The sequence below is a fragment of the Ovis canadensis genome, chromosome 1 (assembly GCF_042477335.2).
Source record: "Ovis canadensis isolate MfBH-ARS-UI-01 breed Bighorn chromosome 1, ARS-UI_OviCan_v2, whole genome shotgun sequence".
Taxonomy (NCBI): Eukaryota; Metazoa; Chordata; class Mammalia; order Artiodactyla; family Bovidae; genus Ovis; species Ovis canadensis.
The window spans coordinates 250,771,751-250,798,918 of NC_091245.1; the positions used below are offsets into that span (position 1 = coordinate 250,771,751).

General features: G+C 46.0%; 1 protein-coding gene and 1 pseudogene across 5 annotated transcripts in view; one reads left to right on the plus strand and one right to left on the minus strand.

Moving 5' to 3' along the window:
* The window catches only part of PXYLP1 (2-phosphoxylose phosphatase 1), an 88,480-nt gene that overhangs the window by 18,142 nt on the left and 43,170 nt on the right, over positions 1–27,168 (minus strand). For 3 of the 5 annotated variants that reach the window (XM_069563755.1, XM_069563740.1, XM_069563747.1), the window contains one exon: positions 23,525–23,656. The exons of the other annotated variants lie outside the window; for them this stretch is intronic. In XM_069563755.1, coding sequence (XP_069419856.1) covers positions 23,525–23,603 — 79 coding nt within the window. In that variant the 5' untranslated portion in view covers positions 23,604–23,656. The remainder of the gene's footprint in view (positions 1–23,524; positions 23,657–27,168) is intronic. 5 annotated transcript variants of the gene reach the window in all.
* LOC138430195 (large ribosomal subunit protein eL15-like) lies at positions 8,020–11,239 on the plus strand (annotated as a pseudogene).

Consider the following 27,168-nt stretch of genomic DNA (forward strand, 5'->3'; position numbering starts at 1 on the left):
TCTCCTGCACTGGAAGATGGATTCTTAACCACTGGACTACCAGGGAAGTCTTGAGTCCCCTCCAAGCCCTGCCTCCTTCTCAACACCCTCCTCCTCCCCTTGTCAATAATTATCTATGCAACACCAGATGGGCCACCCAGAGAGAGGGGGCCTCACCCACAGTGGTGAAGGAAGAACTTACTAACTTCATGCAATCTGATTACTCCGTTCTGAACACCCTTTGAATTCTGGTAAATACTAAGGTGGAAAGCCATTATCTACCGAGTGCCTATGAAGTGCTAGACATGTGTCTGTCATATCTCATTTAATACCATCTGCCTTGTACTCTGGGGCCCCCTGAGCCCAAGCATGGGTATCTGCTCATTAATTCTCAAGAGATTATTTTACAGTGAAGATAGCCACAGACCCAAGGCAAGGCTGAGGCAACTGCCCAAGGTGTATGTGCTGGAGGGAAGACATCTCAATCTCACCCATCTGTCCCAGGGCCAGGTTCTCCTCCACCCCCATCTTCTGGATGTTCTGGATGGACACTCCATCTGTTATGCTTGTCCAGACAGCACCCCTCTTTCTGTTGGGGAACCACTCCTTCCCTGCCATGTGGTTCAGCTGAACTGCCAGTCACAATGTCAAGTACAATACAGACAAGAAGAGGGGACTCCTTTTCTCCTGGACACTGATATCTAAGAACAGAAACCCAGGGCTGCCCCAGTCATTTGTCCCTCCATGGACAGCCTCTGCCTGCAGTGGCCAGAGCAATAAATGAGGAGAATTATCAGAGAGAAAGAGGAAAGAAGATCTGAGGATATCCACCCTCTGGTCCCTGGGTCCAGATGCAGCTGAAGTGCCCATTCGATGTCCCAGTTCTGTAAGCCAAGAAAGTCTGCCTATTACTTAAGCTAGTCTCACTTGAGCTTCTGTTCCTTTCAACCAAATGAGTCCTGGTTTTTACATCTTATCAATTATTTACAAGCAGCTGTAAGTCCATCTCCTAGGTTAGTAGTACTCAATCTTTCAAAGAGTTCCCAATTTGGAACTACCTACAATAATAATCGTTGTATTTTTACCATCACCAACTGAGGGAATATGTGAAAATAGGTGTGCCCATGAATCATTAAGAGGAGATGAAGAAGAGGTAGCAAGAATACACAGAAGAACTATACAAAAAATGTTCTTAGTGACCCAGATAACCACTCTGGCACTCACTTACAGCCAGACATCCAAGTGTGAAGTCAAATGAGCCTTAGGAACCATTACTACAAACAAAGCTAGTAGAGGTGATGGAATTCCAGTTGAACTATTTCAAATCCTAAAAGATGATGCTGTTAAAGTACTTGACTCAATATGTCAGCAAATCAGTAGTGGCTACAGGACTGGAAAATGTCAGTTTTCATTCCAATCCCAAAGAAAGGCAATGCCCCAAAATGTTCAAATTACCACACAATTGCATGCATTTCACATGCTAGCAAGATTATGCTCAAAATCCTTCAAGCTACACTTCAAACAGTATGTGAACTGAGAACTTTCAGATGTAAAAGTTGGAATTAGAAAAGTCAGGAGAACCAGAGATCAAATTGCCAACATCCACTGGATCACAGAAAAAGCAAGGGAATTCCAAAAAAATCTACTTCTGCTTCACTGACTATGCTAAACCCTTTGACTGTGTGTATCACCACAAACTGTGGAAAATTCTTAAAAAGATGTAAATATCTGACCACCTTACCTGCCTCCTGAGAAATGTGCATGCAGGTCAAGAAGCAACAGTTAGTACTGGGCATGGAACAACAGACTGGTTCCAAATTGGGAAAGGAGTACATCAAGGATGCATATTGTCATCCTGATTATTTAACTTATATGCAGGGTACATCACGTGAAATGCCAGGCTGGATGAATCACAAGCTGGAATCAAGATTGCGAGGAGAAATATCACCAACCTTAGACATGCAAATGATACCATTTTAATGGCAGAAAGTGAACAGGAACTAATGAGCCTCTTGGTGAAGGTGAAAGAGGAGAGTGAAAAACTTAAAACTCAACATTAAAAAAACTAAGATCATGGCATCTGGTCCCATCACTTCATGGCAAACAGATGGGGAAACAATGGAAACAACAAGAGACTTTATCTTCTTGGGCTCCAAAATCACTGTGGACAGTGACTGCAGCCATGAAATTAAAAGATGCTTGTTCCTTAGAAGAAAAGCTGACCAACCTAGACAGCGTATTAAAAAGCAGAGACACCACTTTACCGACAAAGGTCTGTCTAGTCAAAGCTATGGTTTTTCCAGTAGTCATATACGGATGTGAAAGCTGGGCCATAAAGAACGCTGAGCGCTGAAGAATTGATGTTTTTGAACTGTGGTGTTGGAGAAGACTCTTGAGAGTCCCTTGTACAGCAATGAGATCAAATCAGTCAATCCTAAAGGAAATCAACCCTGAATATTCACTGGAAGGACTGACACTGAAGCTGAAGCTCCAATACTTTGGCCACTTGGTGTGAAGAGCCGATACACTGGAAAAGATCCTGATGCCGGGTATTGAGGGCAAGAGGAGAAGAGGATGACAGACAATAAGATGGTTGGATGGCCACTGACTCAAATTTGAGCAAGCTCAGGGAGATAGTGAAAGACAGGGAAGCCTGGCGTGCTGCAGTTCATAGGGTTGCAGAGAGTTGAACATGACTTGGCAACTGAACAACAACAACAATGAATCATTTAACTTCTTAATCATCATATAATATAAATGCATACATTTGAACAATAGCTAAAACAGGGTTCAATCACCAGTCTAAAACAACTTAAATTCCCTTACTTCTACAAATTTTCCTAATATTTAAAGTTTTCCTTTGGCAAACATGTTATAAACAAAGGTATAAGCTAAGCAATCCACCAATAAGAAAATATTTACAACATATATAACAAACTATTTAATATTCAAAGTGCACAAATCTCCTAAAATTGAAAAATTAAAAAGGATATGAGCAGGCTAATTATAGAAAAATAAATCTCAGGGCAATAAACATACAAAAAAATGTTCAATATTATACATACTTTAAAAATACAAATGAAACAATAGGATAGGATTCCTTCCATCCCATCAGATTAGAAATCCACATTATAACAATAATATCAGTATTGGGTTTGAAACCTACATTTCCCTATATTTCAGGTGAGAGAGGAAGTTGAAAGGACTTTTAGGAAGGAGTATTTGCCAGTCACCACCAAAATGTTACATGTACTTTATCCATGACCCTATTATTCTATCTCCTGGAATCTATTCAACAAAAATATCAATTCCCATCACTAAGACATATGGCCAAAGAGATTCACTGCAGCACTGTATATAATAACACAAAAAAGGGAAATGACCTAAATATCTTTTATCAGCAGAACAGAATGTAACACCCACAGTGGAATATTCTGTCAAGGTTAAAAAGAATGAAAAATAATAAAAGATTCTTTGATTTTTATGAATAAACCAAGTCACTGGATATTCACATAATCCTTTTTATGGAAAGAAAAAATTAACCATAAGTATACGAATATATAGGCATTTTTATTATGTAAATGAACAGAAAAATGTCTACAAGGACATTCCCCAAAAGTGCCTTTGGGGAATGGGTAGAATGGGGTGTAAAGAAGTATTTTCACTTGTTTTTCTGTGACTGTCTACATTGTTTTATAAATCCATACATATATATATGTAGATACTGACATGTATTTACAATAAGCATATGTTACATACTATCTACATTCTATATGTATACAAATATATGTATATTTCTATCATGTCTAGATATATTGATACTTTTTTTTCAATAAGCATATTTTCGTTCCTTACTTATGATGAAACAACAACCACAGAGCTAGAGCTGGCCCTTCACCAACTAAAGAAGCCCTTCAGTTTGTCCTAAACCTACTCTCTTCCTAACAGTTAGGAAGGTCTGGAACTGCTAACACACAGCTCAAGTGTCCAAAGGTAATTTACCATGGTGGGGAGAATTTGTGCCAGAACAAGAGGACAATAAAAAGTATATGTCATAATTAGCCTCCAATTAAAATAAATTAATTTAAAAATAAAATAAAGAAGGGGGGGGAAGTACATGTCCTAAGGCAGCATGTTAATGACCCAGCCCTTCCAGCCATGTGGCACCCCTCAGTCCTTGATTCTGATCTTTCATTAAGCAGTACCAGGTGCTGGCCCCTTGGCCATGCCTGTGGGTACACTCCCTTTGAATCTGGGCCACTTAGCTGAAGCTAAGGAGACATAATACGAGTGACCCTGGGACAGAGGGGCATGGGTCCCTAAGCATCCCAGAGTCCTCACAGTTTGCTGGTTTATTTGAGAGCACATCGGATAAGGCCTGTTGGAACTGCTATAAGCCGAGTGTTTGCTGTGCTGTGCTCAGACGTGCTCAGTCATGTCCAACTCTTTGCGACCCTATGGACTGTAGCCCACCAGGATTCTCTGCCCATGGCATTTTCCCAGCAAGAATATTGGAGTGGGTTGCCATTACCCACTCCAGGGATCTTCTGGGCCCAGGGACCAACCTGCATCTCCTGGGTCTCCTGTGCTGGCAGGTAGATTCTTTACCATTCATTGCACCATTTGGGAAGCCTAAGCTGAGTGTTCATGCTCCCCCAAATTCACATGCTAAAATCCTAACTGCCAGTGTGATGGTATTTGGAGGAGGGGCCTTGGGGAGTAATTCAGTCAAGAGGGTGGAGTCCTCATGAATGTGATTAGCCATTATAAGAGAGATCCCAGAGAGCTGCCACCCCCATTTCTGTAATGTGAGGTTACAGCAAAAAGAGGGCTACGGGCAGACTTAGGTGTAAGGGAGCATCCTGGGGCTGGAAGATGCGGCTTCTTCTGGCAGGCCTCCCCAGCTCCTCCACTGCCCTGAGGACACGTAGGAACTCTGCTGATCCCACACAGCTCATATGTCACTGGGCAAGAAAAAGGAACTGTAGGCGCATCAGAAGGAACAGTGGGCAGTCAAACAGATGGAAGAATAACGAGGTGTCATGTAGGTGTAAAAAGCTCCACGAACAGACATGAGCACCCTGGGGCCACTGTATCGTCATGCCCAACACAATGACACAATAGGAGACACCTTTTATTAATAATTAACTCGGTATCAATGGGCACGTTTTCTTGTGGTGTGACTTCCCAATAGAAGACCTCATACGCCACCTGGGGATATGAGTCTCTCCCATTTATGTCTGTTGTACCTGTTCATCACATCTGTAATCACTTTCATCCCGTCATCACATCCATAAACCTTCTTGTATAAAAAGATGCCAGTTACGTCTCAAGGTCAAAGAATGGCAGAGAACATGACCTCTAAAGCAGTCCCTTGGGCCCCCTCACCCGCAAAAGCAACTAGCAAACTTCTTAGAATGAGAGTAAGACAATCAGATGCTGTTTCATGTAGGCCCCTCCCTTGTCTCACCACCCACCTCATCCCTCAATGCACAGAGGAAGGATCCATGTGCCTCATTACCAAACATCCCTGTAGCTGTGACTAGAATTCAAACCAAACTGGCTGGTGCTGCTTTCTCCAGCCTTATACCTCACCTCATCCTAGGAAGAGCAACCATCAGTCAGGCATGAACCTCAGGCAGAGGCAGGTCAAGGGACTTGCCTGGGGTCACTTGCCCTGTAAGCCTGTTGACCTGCTAGGCCTGGCATTTAGGCATCTCCCATCCAGCTATCCAACATTTATTGAGCATCTACTAGGAATTCCTCAGAGAATAAAAGACTCCAGTTGCTGTCCTTCTGCCAGAGCTTACAATCCAGTTGAGGAGGGTGGTAAGATATTAAATAAGAAAACAGGAGCAGAAAGCATATGGGGAAATGTCCTTCTCAGCCACCGTGCCTCTGCATACCCTGGGGGCTGGTTTGGGGGTATGGGTGTAGGAATAATGCAGAAACAAACCAGATATAGAGGAGACACTGGGAAGTCACCACAAGAGTGATCAAGAAGAGGCTCGGAAGAAATACCATCTATCAACAAGTCTCAGCTCAGCAGCCAACTTGATGAACATGTCTGAAGAGAGATGTTTCATCCAACAATGAACTGCTTCTTTTAATTTTTATCTATTCTATTGAAGACCCCCATGGGAGAGAGGAAAGGAGAGAAAGAATGAGTCCAGAGTCAGGGTCAGATCATGACCCTAGCCCCTAGGGTGCGAGCTCCTTCTTGTCTGGCCTTGGTTTCAGGCCCCTTAGTTATTCTATATGCTCAGCAGGTTGTGTGTGTGCAGCCAGTCATGACCTGGGAATCACTGTGACTTCACGAAGACAGGTCAGTGCCTCTCTTCCAGGGCACCAAGCCCATGCCCACCATCTTCAGCTCCTCACTCCATATAGGGGCTCTGGCCCAGGGCAGGGGACAAGAATTTACCTGCTTCCAGGCCTCTTCCCACCTGCTCTAGCATTCAGAACCTGCTGTATGCTGCCCTTTACAGGAGGTTCTGATGGAGGGTCAGAGAACCACCTCTCCTTCCCTTCTGTAGATGGCTCCTCTCCCAGGTCAACCCCATGCTGTGGTGGGGGTGGTCATGACCCTTCTCCAGGACCCTGTCCTTGCCATGCTGGTCCCAGGGATGGGACCTGGCACTAGCCAACTGGGTCAATAAAGGCCCTTTCCAGGAAAGACAGCTTCCCCACATGGAAGAATCAGGTGACTCCAGAACCCCTGCCTCCTGCCATCCCTGCCCTAGTCATTTAGTTATCCTGCTGCTGTTTAGTTATCTACTCTTCCTCTGATTATACAGACACCCTGGCAGGTTGAAGTCAGGTATCTAGGATCCACAGGTGTCCCAGGGCAGGTGGGCAAGTGTTGGCCGACTCGTCTCCACCACTCTGGGTTCAGCTGCCCCACAGGTCTCACCACTGACTGGACCAGCAAAGAACCTGGTGGGGCCAAGGTATGGCCCCACCACCTGCTTTTCACCTTCCTAGCTCCAGAGTCTGCTTCACCCTTGTTGGGACCTCAGCCCTGGGCTGATCACCTTCCTAAAGGACTGCAGTCACTTCACCCTTGCATCACTCTAGTCTGTCCTGAGTCAGCCCTGCAGCCATAATTCCCTTAAATAGTTCAGCTCACCCAACTATTTAATGTACCTTTTTATAAGTTAAACACCCCTAGTCCTGTCATCTGATTTCTGCAATTTCTTCCTCCCCAAAGCTCAAAAGGTTCTTGAATTCTCTTTGTCTTTAATTTGCGCCAATTTGATTACTATGTGTCTCAATGTGTTCCTCCTTGGGTTTATCATGGCTGGGACACTGTGTGCTTCCTGGACTTGGCTAACTATTTCCTTTCACATTTTAGTTAAGTTTTCAGCTATTAACTCTTTAAATATTTTCTCGGGTCCTTTCTCTCTTTTCCTTCTGGGCCCCCTAAAATACAAATGTTGGCGTGTTTTTATGTTGTCCCAGAGACCGTCTTTGTTTCTTTTCATTATTTTTTCTATATTTTGTGGCACTGATTTCCACCATGCTGTCTTCCAGAACTTCTGTCTCAGCTCCTCTGCTATTAATTCTTCTAGTGTATTATTCATCTCTGTTTGTTCCTTAGTTTTTCATTGGTAAACATTTCTTGCATCTTCTCCATTCTTTTTCTGAGATTCTGGATCAACGTCACTATCATTATTCTGAATTCTTTTTCTGGAAGACTGCCTATCTCCACTTCATTTAGCTGTTTTTCTGGGGTTTTATCTTGTTCCTTCATCTGGGAGATAACCCTCTGCCTTTTCATTTTGATTAACTTTCCGGATTGTGTGGGTTTTGTTCTGCAGGTTGTGGGACTGTAGTTGTTCTTGCTTATTCTGTCTTCCCTCTGGTGAATGAGGCTATAAGAGGCTTGTGCAAGCTTCCTGATGAGAAAGACTGGTGGTGGAAAACACTGAGTCTTGCTCTGATGGGCAGGACCATGTTCAGTAAAACTTTAATCCAGTTGTCTGCTGATGGGGTGGGGGTGGCGCACTCTCCCTGTTAGTGGTTTGGCCTGAGGCGACCATGCTGTGGAGTCTAAGGCTCTATGGTAGGGCTGATGGTGAACTCCAAGAGGGCTCACACCAAGGGGCACCTTCCAGGACTGCTGCTGCCAGTGCCCCTGTCCCCACAGTGAGCCACTGCCAACCCACGCCTCCACAGGAGACCCTCCAACACCAGCAGGTAGGTCTGGTTCAGTCTCCCGTGGGGTCACTGTTCCTTTCCCTTGGGTCCTGGTGTGCACAAGATTTTGTTTGTGCCCCCCAAGAGTGGAATCTGTTTCCCCCAGTCCTGTGGAAGTCCTGCAATCAAATCCCGCTGGACTTCAAAGTCTGATTCCCTGGGTATTCCCAGTCCCTTTGCCAGATCCCCGGGCTGGGAAGCCTGATGTGGGGGCTCAGAACTTTCACAACAGTGGGAGAACTTCTTTGGTGTTATCATTCTCCAGTTTGTGAGCTGCCAACCCAGTGGGTTTAGGATTTGATTTTATCATGATTGTGCCCCTCCTTCTGTCTTGCTGAGGCTTCTCCTTTGTCTTTGGATGTGGGGTATCTTTCTTTGGTGGATTCAGCATCCTCCTGTTGTAGGTTATTCAACAGCTAGTTGCCCTGAATTCTCTTTACTGGAGTTGCTCTAACAGACAACTCCCATAATTCCCTTAGGCTTCCTTAATCCACTAACGTGTCTTTAATGTTCTTTCTTTCTCTAGCCTGCACTGAGTATAAAAATGTGTGTGATTCTCAAAAAAAAACCAGAGCCAGACCCCCAGAGCCCCACAATGGGAGTGGGGGTGCTCACAGGGTTGAAGACTCAGCTCCTGCCCTAGGCTGTTTGTTCCAAGTTCTTATCTCCTCCCTGCCCGACCCCCTTCTGACATCTGAGACCTAACCCCAAGGGTGGCCAGAGTGCAAGGGGCAGGGGTCCCACTGTGACCTGAGCCCAAGCCCAGCTGCAGCCTCCTGGAGGGGCCAGGAAACATTCCTTGCATTCCTCTGGGGCCACTGCAAACTGGCCGTGACCAAACAGGGTCCCTCGGGTTAGATGCTGCAAGTGCCAAAGACTCTGAATCATGACAGAAACTAGAAATCAGACAGACATCCAAGACAGATCCCCAAAAAGAGCTATGAAAAGAGCCCCAGCCATCCTCAAGCACCTCAGGGCCTGGATTCTCTCTCCCTTACCTTTGAGAATCTGGTAAGAGCTATTGATCCTCAGCCCTGAAAAAGGACTGTGTACACTCTTTTAGAGTTGGTTTCTGGGGGTTCATAGCACTTCTGAAACCATGTGAGACAACGCAGACATCCATGGACTCAGGTTAAGAACGCAATGCACCTGGAAACAGGTTTCCAGTTTCAACACCCTCGAGTAGAGATTTTTTCATTTTACAAAATGAAAAAGGATTATTACAATTCACATAGACATGTGCTCATCCTAAAATAGGCACCAATACTAAGGTATAAAAAGAAGTGAGTCATGCATATTCCTACCACCCAGAGAACCCACAGTGAACGCTGTAGTGTGTGTGGCTGGAAGTCCTGCTGGAGATGAATGGTGCTCCAGTCCCTGCTCCAGTGAGAATGGTGACAGGGTCACTGTGGCTCAAGAACATTGTTGCCCCTTCCCCAGCAGCAAAAAGTTTTTTGTGTCTCAAAGGTCTATATCCCATTGAGGTCACCAAATCAACAGCCCAGGAAAGTGGGTCAAGGTTGGTCATTTGTTTCTACAAAAAGAGTCAAAAAAGAAGAGCGGTCAGGCGGATGGGAGAGTCTTAGAGGCCACCTGAGTGAGAGAGCATGTGCTGCAGCGGGGTTCGTGCCTAAAGGTATCTGGATACTGTGAAGACTGATCTCACCCTCTGGTAGATATCTGGGGCTGGGGAGAGGCAGAGCTGAGTTCCGAGTTCCCCATAAAGCAAACCACAGGGCAGTGTGGTCCAGTCCCTTAGCTGACACAGGAAAAAGAAGGAAGGAGATTGAGAGGGCAAGAGATCATGCTGGAGCCAGAACCAGATAAATCAGAGAGGGCCCTGCATTGTGGCCGAGTCCCTGCTTCTCCTATCCCGGGCAGCGGCTCTGCTGGGCCCCAGTGAGGCATCCAGTGCTGGGGCCACCCTGGCAGGAAGCGCAGTGAGATGGCTCCAATGTCTCTGCGGGCATTCCTGACTGCACCTTCTTATTCAGGATTCAGATTCTGTCCCCCTCAAGACCTTGTTTCTGATCAGTCTCAAAAACCTCCCCCCTTCAACCCCTTCCCCCAAGGCAGAGTGCTACCAATATCACAGGGCTGTGCATCTGATTACCACTTATCTCACTTCAAGTTGTTTTTTATTTTTATTAATGTCGTCAACTTGGAGCCCTGTTGCCAAGACAACGAGAAATGAGGCCCAAGCTGATCAGTGCAAACTCCGCCCAGGCAGGCTCCCACTGGGTCCCTGGCTCACCTCTATTCAGTTGTTCCTCCAGGGTCAACTCCCGCAGCTTCCTCTCCTATTTGTCTCTCTCCCTACAGTCTTGGCAATCGGCACATACTCTGCTGAATTCACTGACTCATTTTGCTAACACATTCTAGTTTTACTAACGAGTCCTGATAACTTGCTCTCTTCTAAAATGGGTGATTCATCCTTTCCATCAGGCGGCAGCCATCAGGGTGAGCCGACACGGGCGCCTACAAGTACATCCAGGAGCTGTGGAGGAAGCAGTCGGACGTGCTGCTGGCAGTACCGCCAGCTCTCAGCGCTGCACCGCGCCCCGCGCCCGCGCCCCACCCGGCCCGACAAGGCGCGCAGGCGGGCTGCAAGGCCAAGCAAGGCTGTCATATACCGGATCCCTGTGCGCCGCGGCGGCCGCAAACGCCCAGTTCCTAAGGGCGCCATCTATGGCAAGTCTGTCCACCATGGTGTCAACCAGCTGGTTTGCTCGAAGCCTGCAGTCTGTTGCGGAGGGGCGCGCTGGCCGCCACTGTGGGGCCCTGAGGGTCCTGAATTCCTACTGGGTTGGTGGAGTCTACATACAAATTTTTTGAGGTTATCCTCACTGATCCACTCCATAAAGCTATCAGAAGAAACCCTGACACTCAGTGATCACCAAACCAGTCCCCAAGCACAGGGAGATGTGGAGGCTGATGTCTGCAGGCAGAAAGAAGCCGCGGCCTGGGCAAGGGCCACAAGCTCCACCACACTACTGGAGGCTCTTGCCCTGCAGCTTGGAGAAGGCGCAATACTCTCCAGCTCCACCGCTACCACTAACATAAGTAATGTTGGTAAAGTTCTTACCTAATAAACAATTTAGGGCGTTCTTGTCTGCTTAAAAGTGTTTTTTTGTCTGTTAAAACTAGTGCCTACAGATTGCTTCATTGAATGCACTGTCAAATTATGAAAGTTAAAGTGCAATAATGTTTGAACTTATTGAAGTTACTTATACTTACACATGTAAGTGTATATGAAGTGATGGTGTATCTTGCTTTTAATAAGGGAAATGCCTTTGTGTTTTTTTTATTAGGGAGTTGATATGTCTGTGTTTAAAATGCTGTTTGGCACAATAGGTGTAAAATTCTGTAAAAGAGGAGTGCAGAAACTTAACCCTGTAGATTTGTTGATGCATGTGGTGAGACCTGTAGCTTTACTGGGGTGATGCAATGCTCTGCAGTTTTATGGAGTTTCGCAGGGACAATGTTTTCAGTTGGATTTTCCTCGGAAATGTGAAGGGTGTCCTGATCCTTTCTCATGATCATATGCAGAAAAATAATGAAGTTTTTGACTAGGGCTCACGTTTAGGCTTAATCTAATACTACATTTGTGTAACTGCTGCTTCTGAAAGGCAAAAAGTAAAGTAATGCCACCATTTTTAAGAGAAGTGAATAGACCTATTGCAAGAGGGTTCTGACAAATGAATCAAATCCTGGTTTACCTAAATTAAATTGCCTTGGCCTCCATGGTACCACTGAAGTTCATATAAAGCTCCTGGTTCAGGCTTTGGGATCTGTAGAATACTGAACTTCATGCAAAATGGTTGTACTTACACTGGTGTCAATTAAAACTGATGGAATTCAAACGTTAGATAAGTGAGTGGGGAGTTATTAGCCCTAGGTTTGTAAGGCAGTGATGTTAGAGTTGGGAGCTTGGTGTTCATCAGATCCCTTTCAAGTGTAGGGTGATAGGAAAAACTTGGATCAAAAAGTTAAATATTTTATCTGTAGTATTAGTTTGTGACCATCATGAACTCTCTAAGCCACATTAGGGGATGGGGAAATAGGGGTGGTTATATTTAAAAGTATCATTGCTAAGTATAATCTGTTCTCTAGGGTCAAGTCACTCCATTCTTAAAAGGCTACTGAGAAAACTCATGTCGTTGGTGTCAATGCAAGTTCAGTTAGCCTCCAACTTTGTGTTGCCTACAATTCCCATCCCTACTCCAACCAGCCTCACTGTTCCAGACTTGATAGGCCACCAGCTGTGGTTGCCCTTACCACCTCATTCTGCTTGCTCCATCATGTCTTCCTGTAGACAAGGCTTCTGTTTCCCAGGGTGGATTTTGAGTGCAGGAAATACAGAAGAGGAATTACCCCAATTCTTGGCTTGCTATCTTTATAAATAGTTTGATTTTGAAATTTAATTGCTGGTTTTTTTGAACCAATTTTTCTTTTTCTTCAAGGGTCTTTAAAAAGGCCCACTTAAATGATTTCCAGAAAATAGGCTTGCAAAACCTTTTAAGACCCAAATTCCTTCCAACTCAAAAAACTCTTAAACCATATTATTTTGTGTGTAGAGGTTGTTCAACTATATAATAACAGAACAAATGTTTATTAAACCAAGAAAATAAAATAAAATGGGAGATTCACCTTCTTAATCAATACTGCTGACTACACACACATACACACACACACACACACACACACTCACATAAAGGTACCACATGTCTTTTTAGCTAATATATTACGGACAACGTTCAAGTCAATACTGACATGTCTATGTAAATATGGTATAATGGATGCAGGAGTATTTCCTGCTGGACATTTTGGCTCTTGACCCCCTTTTCCTACTACAAGCAGGGCTGCAACTAACATCTTTGAGCATATATCTCTATCCTCCAGTTTATTCTTAGGAGAAACTCTCTAAGATCAGAAACAAAGAAGGAGGGAAAGAAAGAAGGAAGAAAGAGGGAGAGAGAGAGAAACAATGTCTTTACCCTGGAAGAAAACTAGAAATGATCCACAGACATAAATGTGTCCCATTTTTAGTTCATGGAAGGGCCCACCTGGTACATACCTCCTCCAAAATAAGTATGACATGAACTTAAGACACTGATTTGTCTAGCTTAACTTTGTCACTTATCTACAGAACTTTTTTTCTACCCAAAGATATTTAACTCTATGTGGCAGTTACACACAAAACATTCAAAGAAAAACTAAATTGAAAATTCTCAGAAATCAAACAAGCGGCTTCCCTGGTGGCTCAGTGGTAAAGAATCTGCCTGGCAATATAGGAGACACAGGTTTGATCCCTGATCCTGGAAGATCCCACATGCTGTGGAGCAACTAAGCCAGTGTACCACAGCTACTGAGCGTGTGCTCTAGAGCCCAGGAGGTGCAACTACAGAGCCCACGCACCCTAGGGCCTGTGCTCCACAGTGAGAGAAGCCACCTCAATGAGAAGCCCGCACGCTGTGACAAGGAATAGCTCCTACTTGGTGCAACTAGAGAAAAGTCCGCACAATAACAAAGACACAACACAGCCAAAGATAAATAAATAAATAAATAAATAAAGATTTAAAAATCAAACAAAATAAATCTCCAAGAAAATGATCATGATTAATTTAAGAAATACTAAATAAAAATTCTACTTAGAAACTAAGAACCCAAAGATTAAAAATGCAAGCCCTAATTTTAAATTTCTCATCTTTTTCGACTTCAACTCACCAAAATAAAAACCCTGGAGGAAACTTATTGTGATTTTAAAATATAAAATACATTAGAGCCATGGCATTCTAAGGGTTGCATCCCCAACCTTTTGCCTCCAAAACATATTAAGACCTTCATGAATCCCCAAATTGACGCACATCATTCAGACACTTGTTTTGCTCCATAACATGTACATCAGACAGAGAAAAGAGAATGACAAAGTCCCCCAGCTTGAGGTCAGGACATAAGACTAGGACCAGGAGCCTGCTTGCTGTTACGATTATGCGTATTTCAGTTCAATTCAGTCGCTCAGTCATGTCTGACTCTTTGCGACCCCAAGAATCGCAGCACATTAGGCCCCGCTGTCCATCACCAACTCCCAGAGTTCACTCAGACACATCCATCGAGTCAGTGATGCCATCCAGCCATCTCATCCTCTGTCGTCCCCTTTTCCTCCTGTCCCCAATCTCTCCCAGCATCAAAGTCTTTTCCAATGAGTCAACTCTTTGCATGAGGTGGCCAAAGTACTGGAGCTTCAGCTTTAGCATCATTCCTTCCAAAGAGATCCCAGGGCTGATCTCCTTCAGAATGTATTGGTTGGATCTCCTTGCAGTCCAAGGGACTCTCAAGAGTCTGCTCCAACACCACAGTCCAAAAGCATCAATTCTTCAGTGCTCAGCTTTCTTCACAGTCCAATTCTCACATCCATACATGACCACAGGAAAAACCATAGCCTTGACTAGATGGACCTTTGTTGGCAAACTAATGTCTCTGCTTTTCAATATGCTATCTAGGTTGTTCATAAAGTTTCTTCCAAGGAGTAAGCGTCTTTTAATTTCATGGCTGCAGTCACCATCTGCAGTGATTTTGGAGCCCCCCAAAAATAAAGTCTGACACTGTTTCCACTGTTTCCCCATCTACTTCCCATGAAGTGATGGGACCAGATGCCATGATCTTCGTTTTCTGAATGTTGAGCTTTAAGCCAATTTTCACTCTCCTCTTTCACTTTCATCAAGAGGCTTTTTAGTTCCTCTTCGCTTTCTGCCATAAGGGTGGTGTCATCTGCATATCTGAGGTTATTGATATTTCTCCCGGCAATCTTGATTCCAGCTTGTGTTTCTTCCAGTCCAGGATTTGTCATGATGTACTCTGCATATAAGTTAAATAAGCAGGGTGACAACATACAGCCTTGACGTACTCCTTTTCCTTTTTGGAACCAATCTGTTGTTCCATGTCCAGATCTAACTGTTGCTTTCTGACCTGCATATAGGCTTCTCAAGAGGCAGGTCAGGTGGTCTGGTATTCTTATCTCTTTCAGAATTTTCCATAGTTTATTGTGATCCACATAGTCAAAGGCTTTGGCATAGTTAATAAAGCAGAAATAGATGTTTTTCTGGAACTCTCTTGCTTTTTCCATGATCCAGCGGATGTTGGCAATTTGATCTCTGGTTCCTCTGCCTTTTGTAAAAGCAGCTTGAACATCTGGAAGTTCACGGTTCATGTATTGCTGAAGCCTGGCTTGGAGAATTTTGAGCATTACTTTACTAGCATGTGAGATGAGTGCAACTGTGTGGTAGTTTGAGCATTCTTTGCATTGCCTTTCTTTGGGATTGGAATGAAAACTGACCTTTTCCAGTCGACTCTGTGGCCACTGCTGAGTTTTCCAAATTTGCTGGCATATTGAGTGCAGCACTTTCACAGCATCATCGTCCAGGATTTGACATGGCTCAACTGGAATTCCATCACCTCCACTAGCTTTGTTCATAGTGATGCTTTCTAAGGCCCACTTGACTTCACATTCCAGGATGTCTGGCTCTAGGTGGGCAATTGTACCATCGTGATTGTCTTGGTCGTGAAGATCTTTTTTGTACAGTTTTTCTGTGTATTCTTGCCACCTCTTCTTAATATCTTCTGCTTCTGTTAGGTCCATGCCATTTCTGTCCTTTATCGAGCCCATCTTTGCATGAAATGTTCCCAATGCATATTTGGGCCTCAGCAAAATCCCACCACCACATGCCAAGGCCCTGCAGAAGGGCCCACAAAGAATAGGAGCTGCAAATGCCAACTGCCACCCTCGAAGAGTGGGCTGAGGCTAAAACCAGGGTGAGTGGACCGAGGTGAGTGTCACAACACCTGGCACTTTGCAGGGGTTCCTCGCTCTCTTGCTCAAGAGGCAATTTTCTTTTAATTTACACACTGTTCTACCAAGCTTGGCTCTGCCCTTTGCTAGAAGACAACAGACCCAAAGCAGCATGAGAGAGGGGACATGCGGGCTGGAGGACACAGGAAAATGATGGCTATGCAGGGAAGGAAGGTGCCAGGGAAGCTACTGGACATGTGCCTGCACACAGCCCACTTATAGACACACCACACATAAACATACCACACATACATACATGCCACTTACACACACCCCACACGTACACAGCACTTATACACACAGCACATACGCACACACCAGTTATACACACCCCAGACATAAAAACACACTATACATACACACAGCACACATACCCCCTCCACACCACTTATATACACCGCACACCTACACACCTCACACATACACACACAACTTATACACACCCCACACATACACACCCACATCACATACATACTGTGTTCATTTGCTTCAGTCGTGGCTGACTCTTTGTGACCCCATGGACTGTAGTCTGCCAGGCTCCTCTGTCCATGGGATTCTCCAGGCAAGAATACTGAAGTGGGTTGCCATTTTCCTTCTCCAGGGGATCTTCCTGACCCAGGAATTGAACCTGCGTCTCCTGTGTCTCCTGCATTGCAGGCAGATTCTTTACCCACTGAACCACCCAGGAAGCCCACTTATACATACACACACCACTTAAACACACCACACACATCACATACACACACCCCTTGCATGCATATCAAACACATATCACTTACACATTCACAAACAGCATACACATCATCATATACATACCAGTGACACACACACTGCTTACACACATCATATAAACACACCACTGACACACACACACCACTTGCACACACATTGCACATGCATGAAAGCTGGCTAGGCTGGGGTTCCTGGGCTGCCCACCTGAGAACCTGGGGCAGGTTGCCAGCCCCTTGGCTTCGGAGCCCCCCTCCCTGCTGCTGCCCTGTCTCCTTCATGGCCTCTCCTCCTCCATCTGCCCACATTTCACCTTCGCCCTGTCCTTCCCCTCTGCAGGCACACGGAGCACAAACTCCGGAGCTGGCAGGGCTCAGCATGGTGCTCTTGCCACCCCTACTCAGATTGCAGCCGGCTGCAGCTGAGGTCCCTGCAAAGGACTGTGGGCCATGGCTTGTGGACAGTCTGCTTCTTAAAAGAGGGGCTAGAAGTTTACGTGAAATTGCCTAGTTTAAAAACATTGGTAAATAAATTTTCCAAAGTGAAAACATTGCTTGGGCCAAAAAATACAAGCCCACAGGCTGTGGGACTGGAGTAGCCTCCATGGGCTCCAGGGAGAGCAGGGAATGCTGGACACAAGGTCTGCAAACAGGGGCTCCGACGGGCTTCCTCTTGGGCTCAGGCCCTGGAATCATCTCTGGTAGGACCTGCACCCACTGTGCCCGTTGGTACCCCCAACGGCCCTGATGCACCTCACCAACTCCCCAGCTCTTCCCCTGTTCCCCATCAGCCCATCCAGCTGCCTGCTTCTCTTTGCTCAGAGCACTCTTCCCCAGCCTCTTCATCCAGACTTGGGGGACATCGGCCCCACATGGCTGACCTCCCAGACCGTGTTCTGGGTACTTCCTTCAGCCTTTGGCACACTCAACCCAGGTGGAGAAGGGACTGTGTGAGTGACAGCGTGGACGCATGAACGGGGGCAGCCTATGAGACCTCCGAGTCACACTCCCCTCTCTCTCCACCCTGGTTGCACTGCACCCCAGATCAGCTCTAAGTCTGCAGCATCATCTGATGCTCTCAGCTCTGTTCCTTCCTTTGGGGCCCGACACCTTCATCAGAGCCATCCTCAGCCTTCAACTGGAGCGGGGATGTAGCCTCTGAGTTCTCTAAGCATTACCCTCCCACCAGCCTCTGAATGGGCAGCACCCAACTTCTGTGTACATTAGCATCCCCAGGGGAAACCACAGTTCTGACTCCCTGGGGAGGGGCACAGATCTGCCCTTCTTTGTTTTTGGAACATACACTTTAACAAACTAGCAGGGCTACTCTAATCAAGGGGCTCAGGAGACCACTCTTTGGCAAACGTTGTACCAGATTACAGCCTTTCCCAGAAACGAATCTGATGGCATGCTGTCCTCCTGCTTCAGGAGCTCTAGTATCTTCAAGGTATAACATGGTGATGTAGGTGGCCCTGGCATAGTCCACCTTCAGAGTACACACAGGTGACTAACCTGGCCCTGCTGTCTCTTGCTCTGCACACCTGCCTCCATCTGCCAGGAACGCCCTTCCCAGCTTCCTCATGGACAACTCTAACTCACCCCTCAAGGCTGGAGCTCGGATGTCACCTCCCCTGGGAGGGAGTCTTCCCTGACCTCCTACGTGGCTGGCTTCTTGTCCTCCATCCTCCCATGTCACCCTACCATAATTCATCTCAACCATTTTATTTAACAAGCATGCATATAGTGATCACTATGTGCCAGGAACTGTTCTAGGTATATTATAAAATATCCTTCACCAACCCGATGAAACAGAAATTCTCATTGTCCCCCTCCCCAGTTTACAGATGAGGCATGGAGAGGGTAGCAAACATGCCTGAGCTCACACAGTTGGTAAGTGGCAGGGCAGGGACTCGATCAGGCAGTCTGGCTCCAGAGTCCACATTCTTTCCCAGCTCCTGGGGGGGCTACTTCTTTCCTGTCTGAGCACGCTGTACCTTGAGTGCCAAGTATCTGCTCAGGGTTCTCCTTCACTAGACAGACAGCTCCTTTGGCCCTTGAGAGATGAAACCCCAAGGGCCCAGCACACAGTGGAATGTTTGCTGAAGGACAGCGCTATGCCAATTCAAGGTCCTGGGTCAACAAGGAATGATAAAATTCCCCAAACCTCAGAGTCTGAGAAGGCTTTAAATGGGATCAGGCCCTGTGACCTGCCTGCTGTTCTATTCTTCACAGAGCGATGCTCCAGGGTGTGCATCCTGCCAGTCCACCTCCACCTGACGTGACAGTCAGGAAGCTTCACCTGCCGCTGAACTGAAATATGTCTCGGGTCACCAGGCCACACAGAGCTGGGCTGACTCCTCTTACAGATACTGGATAGAGATAAGAGCTCTTCAGATACTGAAGACAACTTCACTTTGGCAGGTTAACCGCCCCCTTCTACCTGGGAAGCTGAGTTTCCAGTCCACCATGGACATTTCCCTTAGAAACCTGCTCTGGTCCACCAGGGCCCTGCCCAAGATACCATGACCAGTGTAGACTGACCCCCTATCATGGCCGATGAACTGTGATTTAAAAGAAAGAAATGCACGATATATTATTTCAAAGGGGCTTCCCTGGTGGCTCAGATGGTAAAGAATCTGCTGCAATGCAGGAGACCCCAGTTTGATCCCTGGGTTGGGAAGATCCCCTGGAGAAGGGAATGGCTACCCACTCCAGTATTCTTGCCTGGAGAATTCCATGAAGAGAGAAGCCTGGCGGGCTACAGTCCATGGGGTCACAAAGAATTGGACACAACTGAGTGACTAACACAAACACACACACACTGCTTCAAAAGCTCTCTCCGCAATGGCCGAAGCAGCGCTTGGGATACCAAGAGCCCTGGCTTCTGAGGAAGCATTGTGACAGGACTCTGTACTGTTTACACTGACTGAGCTTCCCGAGCCAAAGGTTCTCCCACAAAATCTCCCTTCTCACACCAATGTCTCAAAGCAGCAACAGTGAACTTCATTTTATGCAATAAGAAACAGAGGCTCCAGGAGGCCACGCCTGCTGAAGGCACACCACAGCTAAGTGGCCGAGCAGCATTCAACCCCAAGGCTGTGGTTTCAGGGTCTGGGAGCCGGGCTCGGGCCACGCTGCCACTTTGGGACTGCTTGGAAGGCGGTAAAATGAGCACAAAATGAGCATGAACGAAAGGGTTGAAGCAGGAAAATAGACGATTACAGGCGAGCAGAAAAAGCAGCAAAATAAGGAACCATCCACAAGTCTTCATAACCCTTTTCCTGTCACATTGAAGGAGTCCCGCAATCTGAGAAGTTATTTTCCCACTTATACTTATTTTAACTAGAATAACTAATGAAATTTATGCCTGACTTGTTCCCTTCCTTCGATTATCAGGAATTTCAGAATCACTGTATTTCCAAACTCAAAAACATCAAGGACTTGAAAATACAAAATGAATGATTCTTATTAATGCTTATTAGCATAAAGTGAGTCATTATTATCATTTAAAATAAACATATTTTGAGAAACTACAAACTGTACTTTAATCTTTTTTGTATCCTCTCCCAACCATCTCCACCCCAATAGTGTAGAAAAATCTCCAGCATACATAAGCACTTAATAAATATATGTTAGTACACATACACACTTTCTGTACCGAGAGGATGAAACACGTATTTAAGCAACTTGATTTTTTCATTGTAACCTGGGTCATAACTTTCTCATATTCAAAGCATGAGAAAAATGAAACTGCCAAAGTGTCTAAATAAAATACACAATCATAGAAAACAAAATTATATTATTTACTTAAAACATAAGAAAGCCAAGTTCCATTTGACTGTCTCAAATGTATTACCTGAAACAATTATATGTGCTAATCTGATATTCAAAAATTAGTCAAAAGAAATAGAAAAGAAAAAAAGTCCATATATTTTAGGGTAAGAATGAAAATGTAAGTGTTACTTAAGCAGACATCTTTGTATTATGAATTAGTCCAGTTTCTTAAAACATAATAATTAGCAACCAATAAAGTGGTTAAATAAATAAAGCAATTTAACTCAATTTTCACAAAAATTGTTAAATTCCAAAGTTACAGTTTACCTAGAAGCAGAAGAGCAGTAAGAAGGTCCATATCTTAATATCTCTCCAAACTCCCAACGCATTGAAGAATAAAGACCTCAGACCCAGGCTGGCCAATTTATCCTGAAAATTTTTCCCTAAAATAAGTACGGCTGAAAATTGCCTCTCCTAAAACAGAAGGTACTTTCAGAGGAGTTATATAAGCAAAACACACAGGCCAATTCAGTGACGTGGAAACCACCTCATGCAAGAGAGACGCAGCAAACACAAGCAACCCACACTCACGTCTCAGAACCTATCAGTGTCTCAAACTAGGAACCAAGGTTGACTGAAACATCCTACAAGCAAAGGATGGAAAATTTTTAACGAAAAGCCACAAACAAACGACTAATTCCAAACACTCTCTGGAAAAGATTTTTTTAATATATAGTTCATTAACCATCTAGAGTATCTTTAAACTTCTTATGCCCACCTTCTCTTAACCTATTTTCCTATTCTGGAAGGATAAAGTGAGCATTTTATTTCTCTTTACTATTAGAAGTGCCTGTCGTATGCACTAGATGTGTGTGTGGAATATGTCACAAATCAGAGGGGAGGCAGGAAATTTGCTCAAAGCCTCCTCCCTTCAAACCACTCATTCTGAACGCCAAGTCTTTCCCATGTCCCTCAGCACACTCAGAACATCGCCCCTCTCTGGCCACCTGCCCTTCCTCCCATCATGCAGAGTGTGACACAATGCCACCCCCTCCCAGAGATATCCTAAGCTGTGATGAGGGCCAAGCACTTGCTTCCCACCCGCCGGGGTGAGGAGGAAAGTGGAGGGTAGGTAGGCAGCAGCAAAAATACAATTACCAGCATCACACAGATATTTTCTTGGCTTACAAGTACACAGCACCAGAAGGATAGAGAAATAGGGTTCACCTGCTTTCCAGAGCAGGTGTAGATTCATTCATTCACTGAAACACTCCTGAGGCACCTCCTATGTGGTTGGCAGGGCTGGTTCCTGTGATAAAGAGGGAAGCGGAAATGGGCCCTGTTCTCAAAGAGCAGCCAGTCTTGTAGAAGGAAAAGACACAGAACCGAAAAATTATGACATTGCAAGGCTTTCCTGGTAGCTCAGATGGTAAAGAATCCACATGCAATGCACGAGACTTGGGTTCAATCCCTGGGTTGGGAAGATTCCCTGGAGAAGGGAAAGGCACCCCACTCCAGTGTTCTTGCCTGGAGAATCCTGTGGAAGAGGAGACTGGCTGGCTACAGGGGGAGGTCTCAAAGACTCGGACACAACTGAGCGACTTTCACTTCACTTCATGGCTAGTGCAAGGAGTGGGGCAGGTTCAGAGCACCCCAGATGTACAACCAAGAAGCCCATACCCAGGTGGGGAGTGATGGAAGCTTCCTGAAGGATAAAGGGGTGAATGAACCATGTGGAGGAGAGGATAGGATGGGAGGCAGATAGAAGGGAGTTGAGGAGAACAGTCCAGGCAGACAGACTGGCTCCAGGCACACAGAGCAGCCTGGATGTGCAGAGAATGCCAAGCCACTCAGCAGCAAGGCTGTGGTGCAGAGTTCAAGGTGAGACAGGGGTCCCAGAAAGGCTAAGGTGCCTCTCAGAGACCCACTGCTGAAGGGTTACAACCAAGGAAGTGCCTGGTTGGATCTGTGTTTGAGGACCACCACCCTTAGGGAGTAGTAGGGGTTATAGATTTGGGGCTCAGCCTGAGCACAGGTCCCCAGGCATGGGCCGAGGGCAGGTGGTGAGGCCTGTGGACCGGCCTCCTCAGCCACGCTGCTGTCTTGCCACTCCAGACTTCCCAATGCACAGTCCCTGCTGCCCAGTTTGGTACTGGGACCTAACCACTCCACCCTCTCTGATAATGGGACACTCAGCCCCCAAGCCAAGCACCTCTGCTGTGTGGCCCAGCATGAGGAGACAAGCTGACCACTCACTGTCTATACCTTGGGAACCTGAACTAAGGATCCAGGAATAACCAGGCAGTTGAGGAATCTAGGGAGAAGCCAAAAGTATGTCATGAGGCCAAGTGATTGCTCTTGTTCCTCACAAGCAAAGATGTACACCCACCCACCTCTAGCACCAACACTAAAAAGACTGAGTTGTTTGAAACCTCACTGTTTATTTAAAGAACACAGGTAATGACCTAAAGTGTGGGATGGGGGGTAGGTGGGAGGAAGGCTCAAGAGAGAGGGGATATATGTATACTTATAGCTGATTCATGATGCTGTACAGCACAAACTAACTGTAAAGCAATTACCCACCAATTAAAAAATAATGGAATTATTTTTGGATAATTTTGGAATCTTTTTGGATCTCTGGGTTGGGAAGATCCCCTGGAGAAGGGCATGGCAACCCACTCCAGTATTCTTGCCTGGAGAATCCCCATGGATAGAGGAGCCTGGCAGGCTACAGTTCATGGGGTCGCAAAGAGCTGGACACGACTGAGCAACTAAGCACAGCACACACACACATATATATATACGTATAACTGAATCACTTTGCTGTATAACAGGAATTAACAGCATTGTAAATCAACTATATTTCAATTAAAAAAAAAGGTGAAAGAAAAAAAAGAACGAAGGCTTTGGGACCTATGTGTTTCCTTCCCGTGGGGGCTTCTGCTCCAGAGAGAAGCCCCCTTACCCTCCGAGCACGCATACCCACACTCACAGAACTGCAGGCTGAGGCTCACGAAGGCCAGCAGTGCAGCCAGGGCCAGCAGCAGCATGAAGCGATTGCGGAAAAGCATTATTGTTTATTTTATCTTCTCTTCATGGTTTCATCTCAGATCAGGAACATGTCCTGCGAAGAGAGGAGAGGCAAGAAACATGTTTCTGAGGCAGAAAACCAAGTTTGTCAACTGAAAAGAATCTGATCAGCCCCGTTCTCCAGCAGGGCAGTGCGAATCCTGGTCAGAGAACAATTGAGCGCTGTTGCTGATGTCTTTGCCCCCAAATCAGCCTGGCTGAGAAGGTACCCTTCAAATTAATGAGCGGAAACAGTTCAGGAAGGCTTCGTTTATCTGATCTCAACAGGCAAGGAGATTTTATGGCATGGCCTTTGCAAAGAAAACGGACAGGATGTTTATTGAGCCCTTATAGTATATGCCAGATCCAAGCAGTCTTTACAAGGACAGGGAAATGAACACCCCATTCTGACCCCCAACTTCTTCAACCATTTCTGATGAACACTTTGCTATGATGACCCTGCGTCTTTGATCTCAATAATTAACCTGAACATCAATCACTGCCTCATGCTCCACTTTAACACCTTTAGGGATGGCTGGGCTATGTCTAAGATATGTTCCTACATCAAGCAGCCCCATAAGCTAATTAGAGACCTCCCCCGCGACCTGGACCACTGGGCCCATTTCAGCTGCATCCATGGGTCATCTCGCAGCCCCACCCACCATTCTAATTTCCTCTGACCATGTTGCTGCTAAGTGGCTTCAGTTGTGTCCGACTGTGTCCGACTCTTCAGTTGTGTGCGACCGCATAGACGGCAGCTCACCAGGCTCCCCCGTCCCTGGGATTCTCCAGGCAAGAACACTGGAGTGGGTTGCCATTTCCTTCTCCCTGACCATGTTAGGACTGTGCAAAAGGACTTCACAAAAATGCCAAATGTGGCTCTAAATGTCCATTCTGTGAGAAAAAGGGAATGGTTGCTATGGGTATTTAGCCCACCTCTTAGATACCAAATTTATTTTCTGGTTCTCATTGAGGTTTAAAATAGAACTTGAAAAATCACAGCCTCTTCAGAAAAGGTTCTTAACCACAGCAAGATTATAACCATTATTTCAAACTTGATTTTAGCAGCAGAATCTTTTTCTCCTTCAAATACAATAGAAAATCAATCAGATAAAAGCTCACCTGCTAATATGGTGAGGGTCACACAACTCCATGAATATATTAAAAGCTACTGAATTATACACTTTGGGTGAGTTGTATGTGAATTATATCTCAATAAGGTTGGATTTTTAAGAAACTATGCAGGGAATGAGGCAGAAGCCAGAGCCCTGGGGTCTGTTACTGGTTCCCCCCCACCCCCCCACCGCCGCCACTCACCTTACCAGCACACCCAAGGCCCTACAGGGGAGTTTGAGAACCATTCCTTTAAGGGACCTGTCAGATCTTCTACCACAGGACAACACCGGCTAAAAGACGGATGAAAATACACTGTACCTCACAAATGAGCCTGTATGTCCAGCATCCAGCAAACCTGTTAACAAACAAATCCCAATTTACACCTTCACCTGAGCACTGCTTCTGTCCCGTTAGTCCCCACTCCTTTCCAGGGACCAGTGCTTCATGTCCCAAGATAATCTGTCCTCCTGGGGACACCCACTTCCTTGTCCTGGTAGGGACTCAACAGCCTCAGGAGCTCTCTGACATCTCTGGCTAAAACAACACATTACCCTGGCTGATCCCATCAGGATTTAACATACTTAGGACTCCAAATAAATGTTTGCTCTTTCCAAAACTGAAACTCCCTGTGGCCTCCACCTGGGGGTGTTTGCAAGGACACCCACAGACCCTGAAGACAGCTCACCAGAATCTGCATTTGGTGAGGGGCCCAAGGCCAGGGCTTCTGCACTGAACCCCTGAGGTGGCTGAGATCACAATGAGACAGGATGTGGGCCCACTGACGTGCAGCCTACAGTTTTGCCCTCCTGAGGCAACAAAGAGGCTGAAGCCCTCCTGTAAACAAACCCCATTCTCAGAGGTAAAGCATCAAGTCTGAGTGGCTCCCTGATCCAGGCTGCAGAGTTCCTTGCCTGGGGTGTCTGGGAGGCATCACAGTCCATTCTCTCGTATCCTTGACCTTGAGGGAGACCTTGGTAATACTCATCTGCTGGTTCAACAGTAACTGACCCCACTCACCCTGCCGCAAAAGAAAACAACCTAAGCCAAATCCAAGTCACAGCCTCTCCACCCCTCACCTGGGACAGGCTCGGTGGCCCGACCAAGCCCCCAAGGGATGAGCATAGAAGGCGCCGCCATTCAGCTGCAAACACTGGGCAGTATTTCCAAATCATACCTGACCTGGGCGGAATGTCAGCATTCCCTCACAGCAGCCTCCCCGGGGCAGCCTCCAACCTTTGCTCCAGGAACCAGGAGCTTTTACCTGCTCAAAACCATCCATTCCCTTGGGTTTCCCATGACATGCTCTGGGGACAGGCTTGGCGATTTCGAACCAATAGCGGAAAACCTAACCTTAAGGGCATGAGGTTCTTTTTTTAAAATTTTTTTTATTTTTTTATTTTTTTAATTTTAAAATCTTTAATTCTTACAGGCGTTCCCAAACATGAACCCCCCTCCCACTTCCCTCCCCATAACATCTCTGTGGGTCATCCCCATGCACCAGCCCCAAGCATGCTGTATCCTGCGTCAGACATAGACTGGCGATTCAATTCTTACATGATAGTATACATGTTAGAAAGGGCATGAGGTTCTTAAGTGGTGATGACAGATATGAAACAAGAGGTGTGCCTCTAAAGCTCTTTCTGCTGCCTTTCAGTGTCAGCCCCACACGTCTGCATGCTGACTCTAGCTGCCACCCATGTATGTATACAGAAGAGGTTGGCTCTCGGCACGTGCCAGCATCTTAGCTACCCAAGGACGGCTCACTGCTTCTGGCTCACTAGCCTGTGGATTTCAGAACGTCTCACTCTTTCAGTTCAGTTCAGTTCAGTTCAGTTCAGTCGCTCAGTCGTGTCCGACTCTTTGCGACCCCATGAATCGCAGCACGCCAGGCCTCCCTGTCCATCACCATCTCCCGGAGTTCACTCAGACTTACGTCCATCGAGTCCGTGATGCCATCCAGCCATCTCATCCTCGGTCGTCCGCTTCTCCTCCTGCCCCCAATCCCTCCCAGCATCAGAGTCTTTTCCAATGAGTCAACTCTTCCCATGAGGTGGCCAAAGTACTGGAGTTTCAGCTTTAGCATCATTCCTTCCAAAGAAATCCCAGGGTTGATCTCCTTCAGAATGGACTGGTTGGATCTCCGTGCAGTCCAAGGGACTCTCAAGAATCTTCTCCAACACCACAGTTCAAAAGCATCAATTCTTTGGCGCTCAGCCTTCTTCACAGTCCAACTCTCACATCCATCTCGCTCTCTCAGTCATTCCCAATTAGATGTGTTTACTTTATAATGATCCTCTTAGAAGGGGATCCTTTTAATTCAGGGAAGGTGAGTAGGGTGTGTGCGTAGAGATTAGATCACAGAACAAGGAGAAGGTTCAGAGCAAATACCTTCTTTGGGTGGGTGTCCCTGTACCCCCAACAATAAATACGTTAGAGCTCTCCTTCATTTCT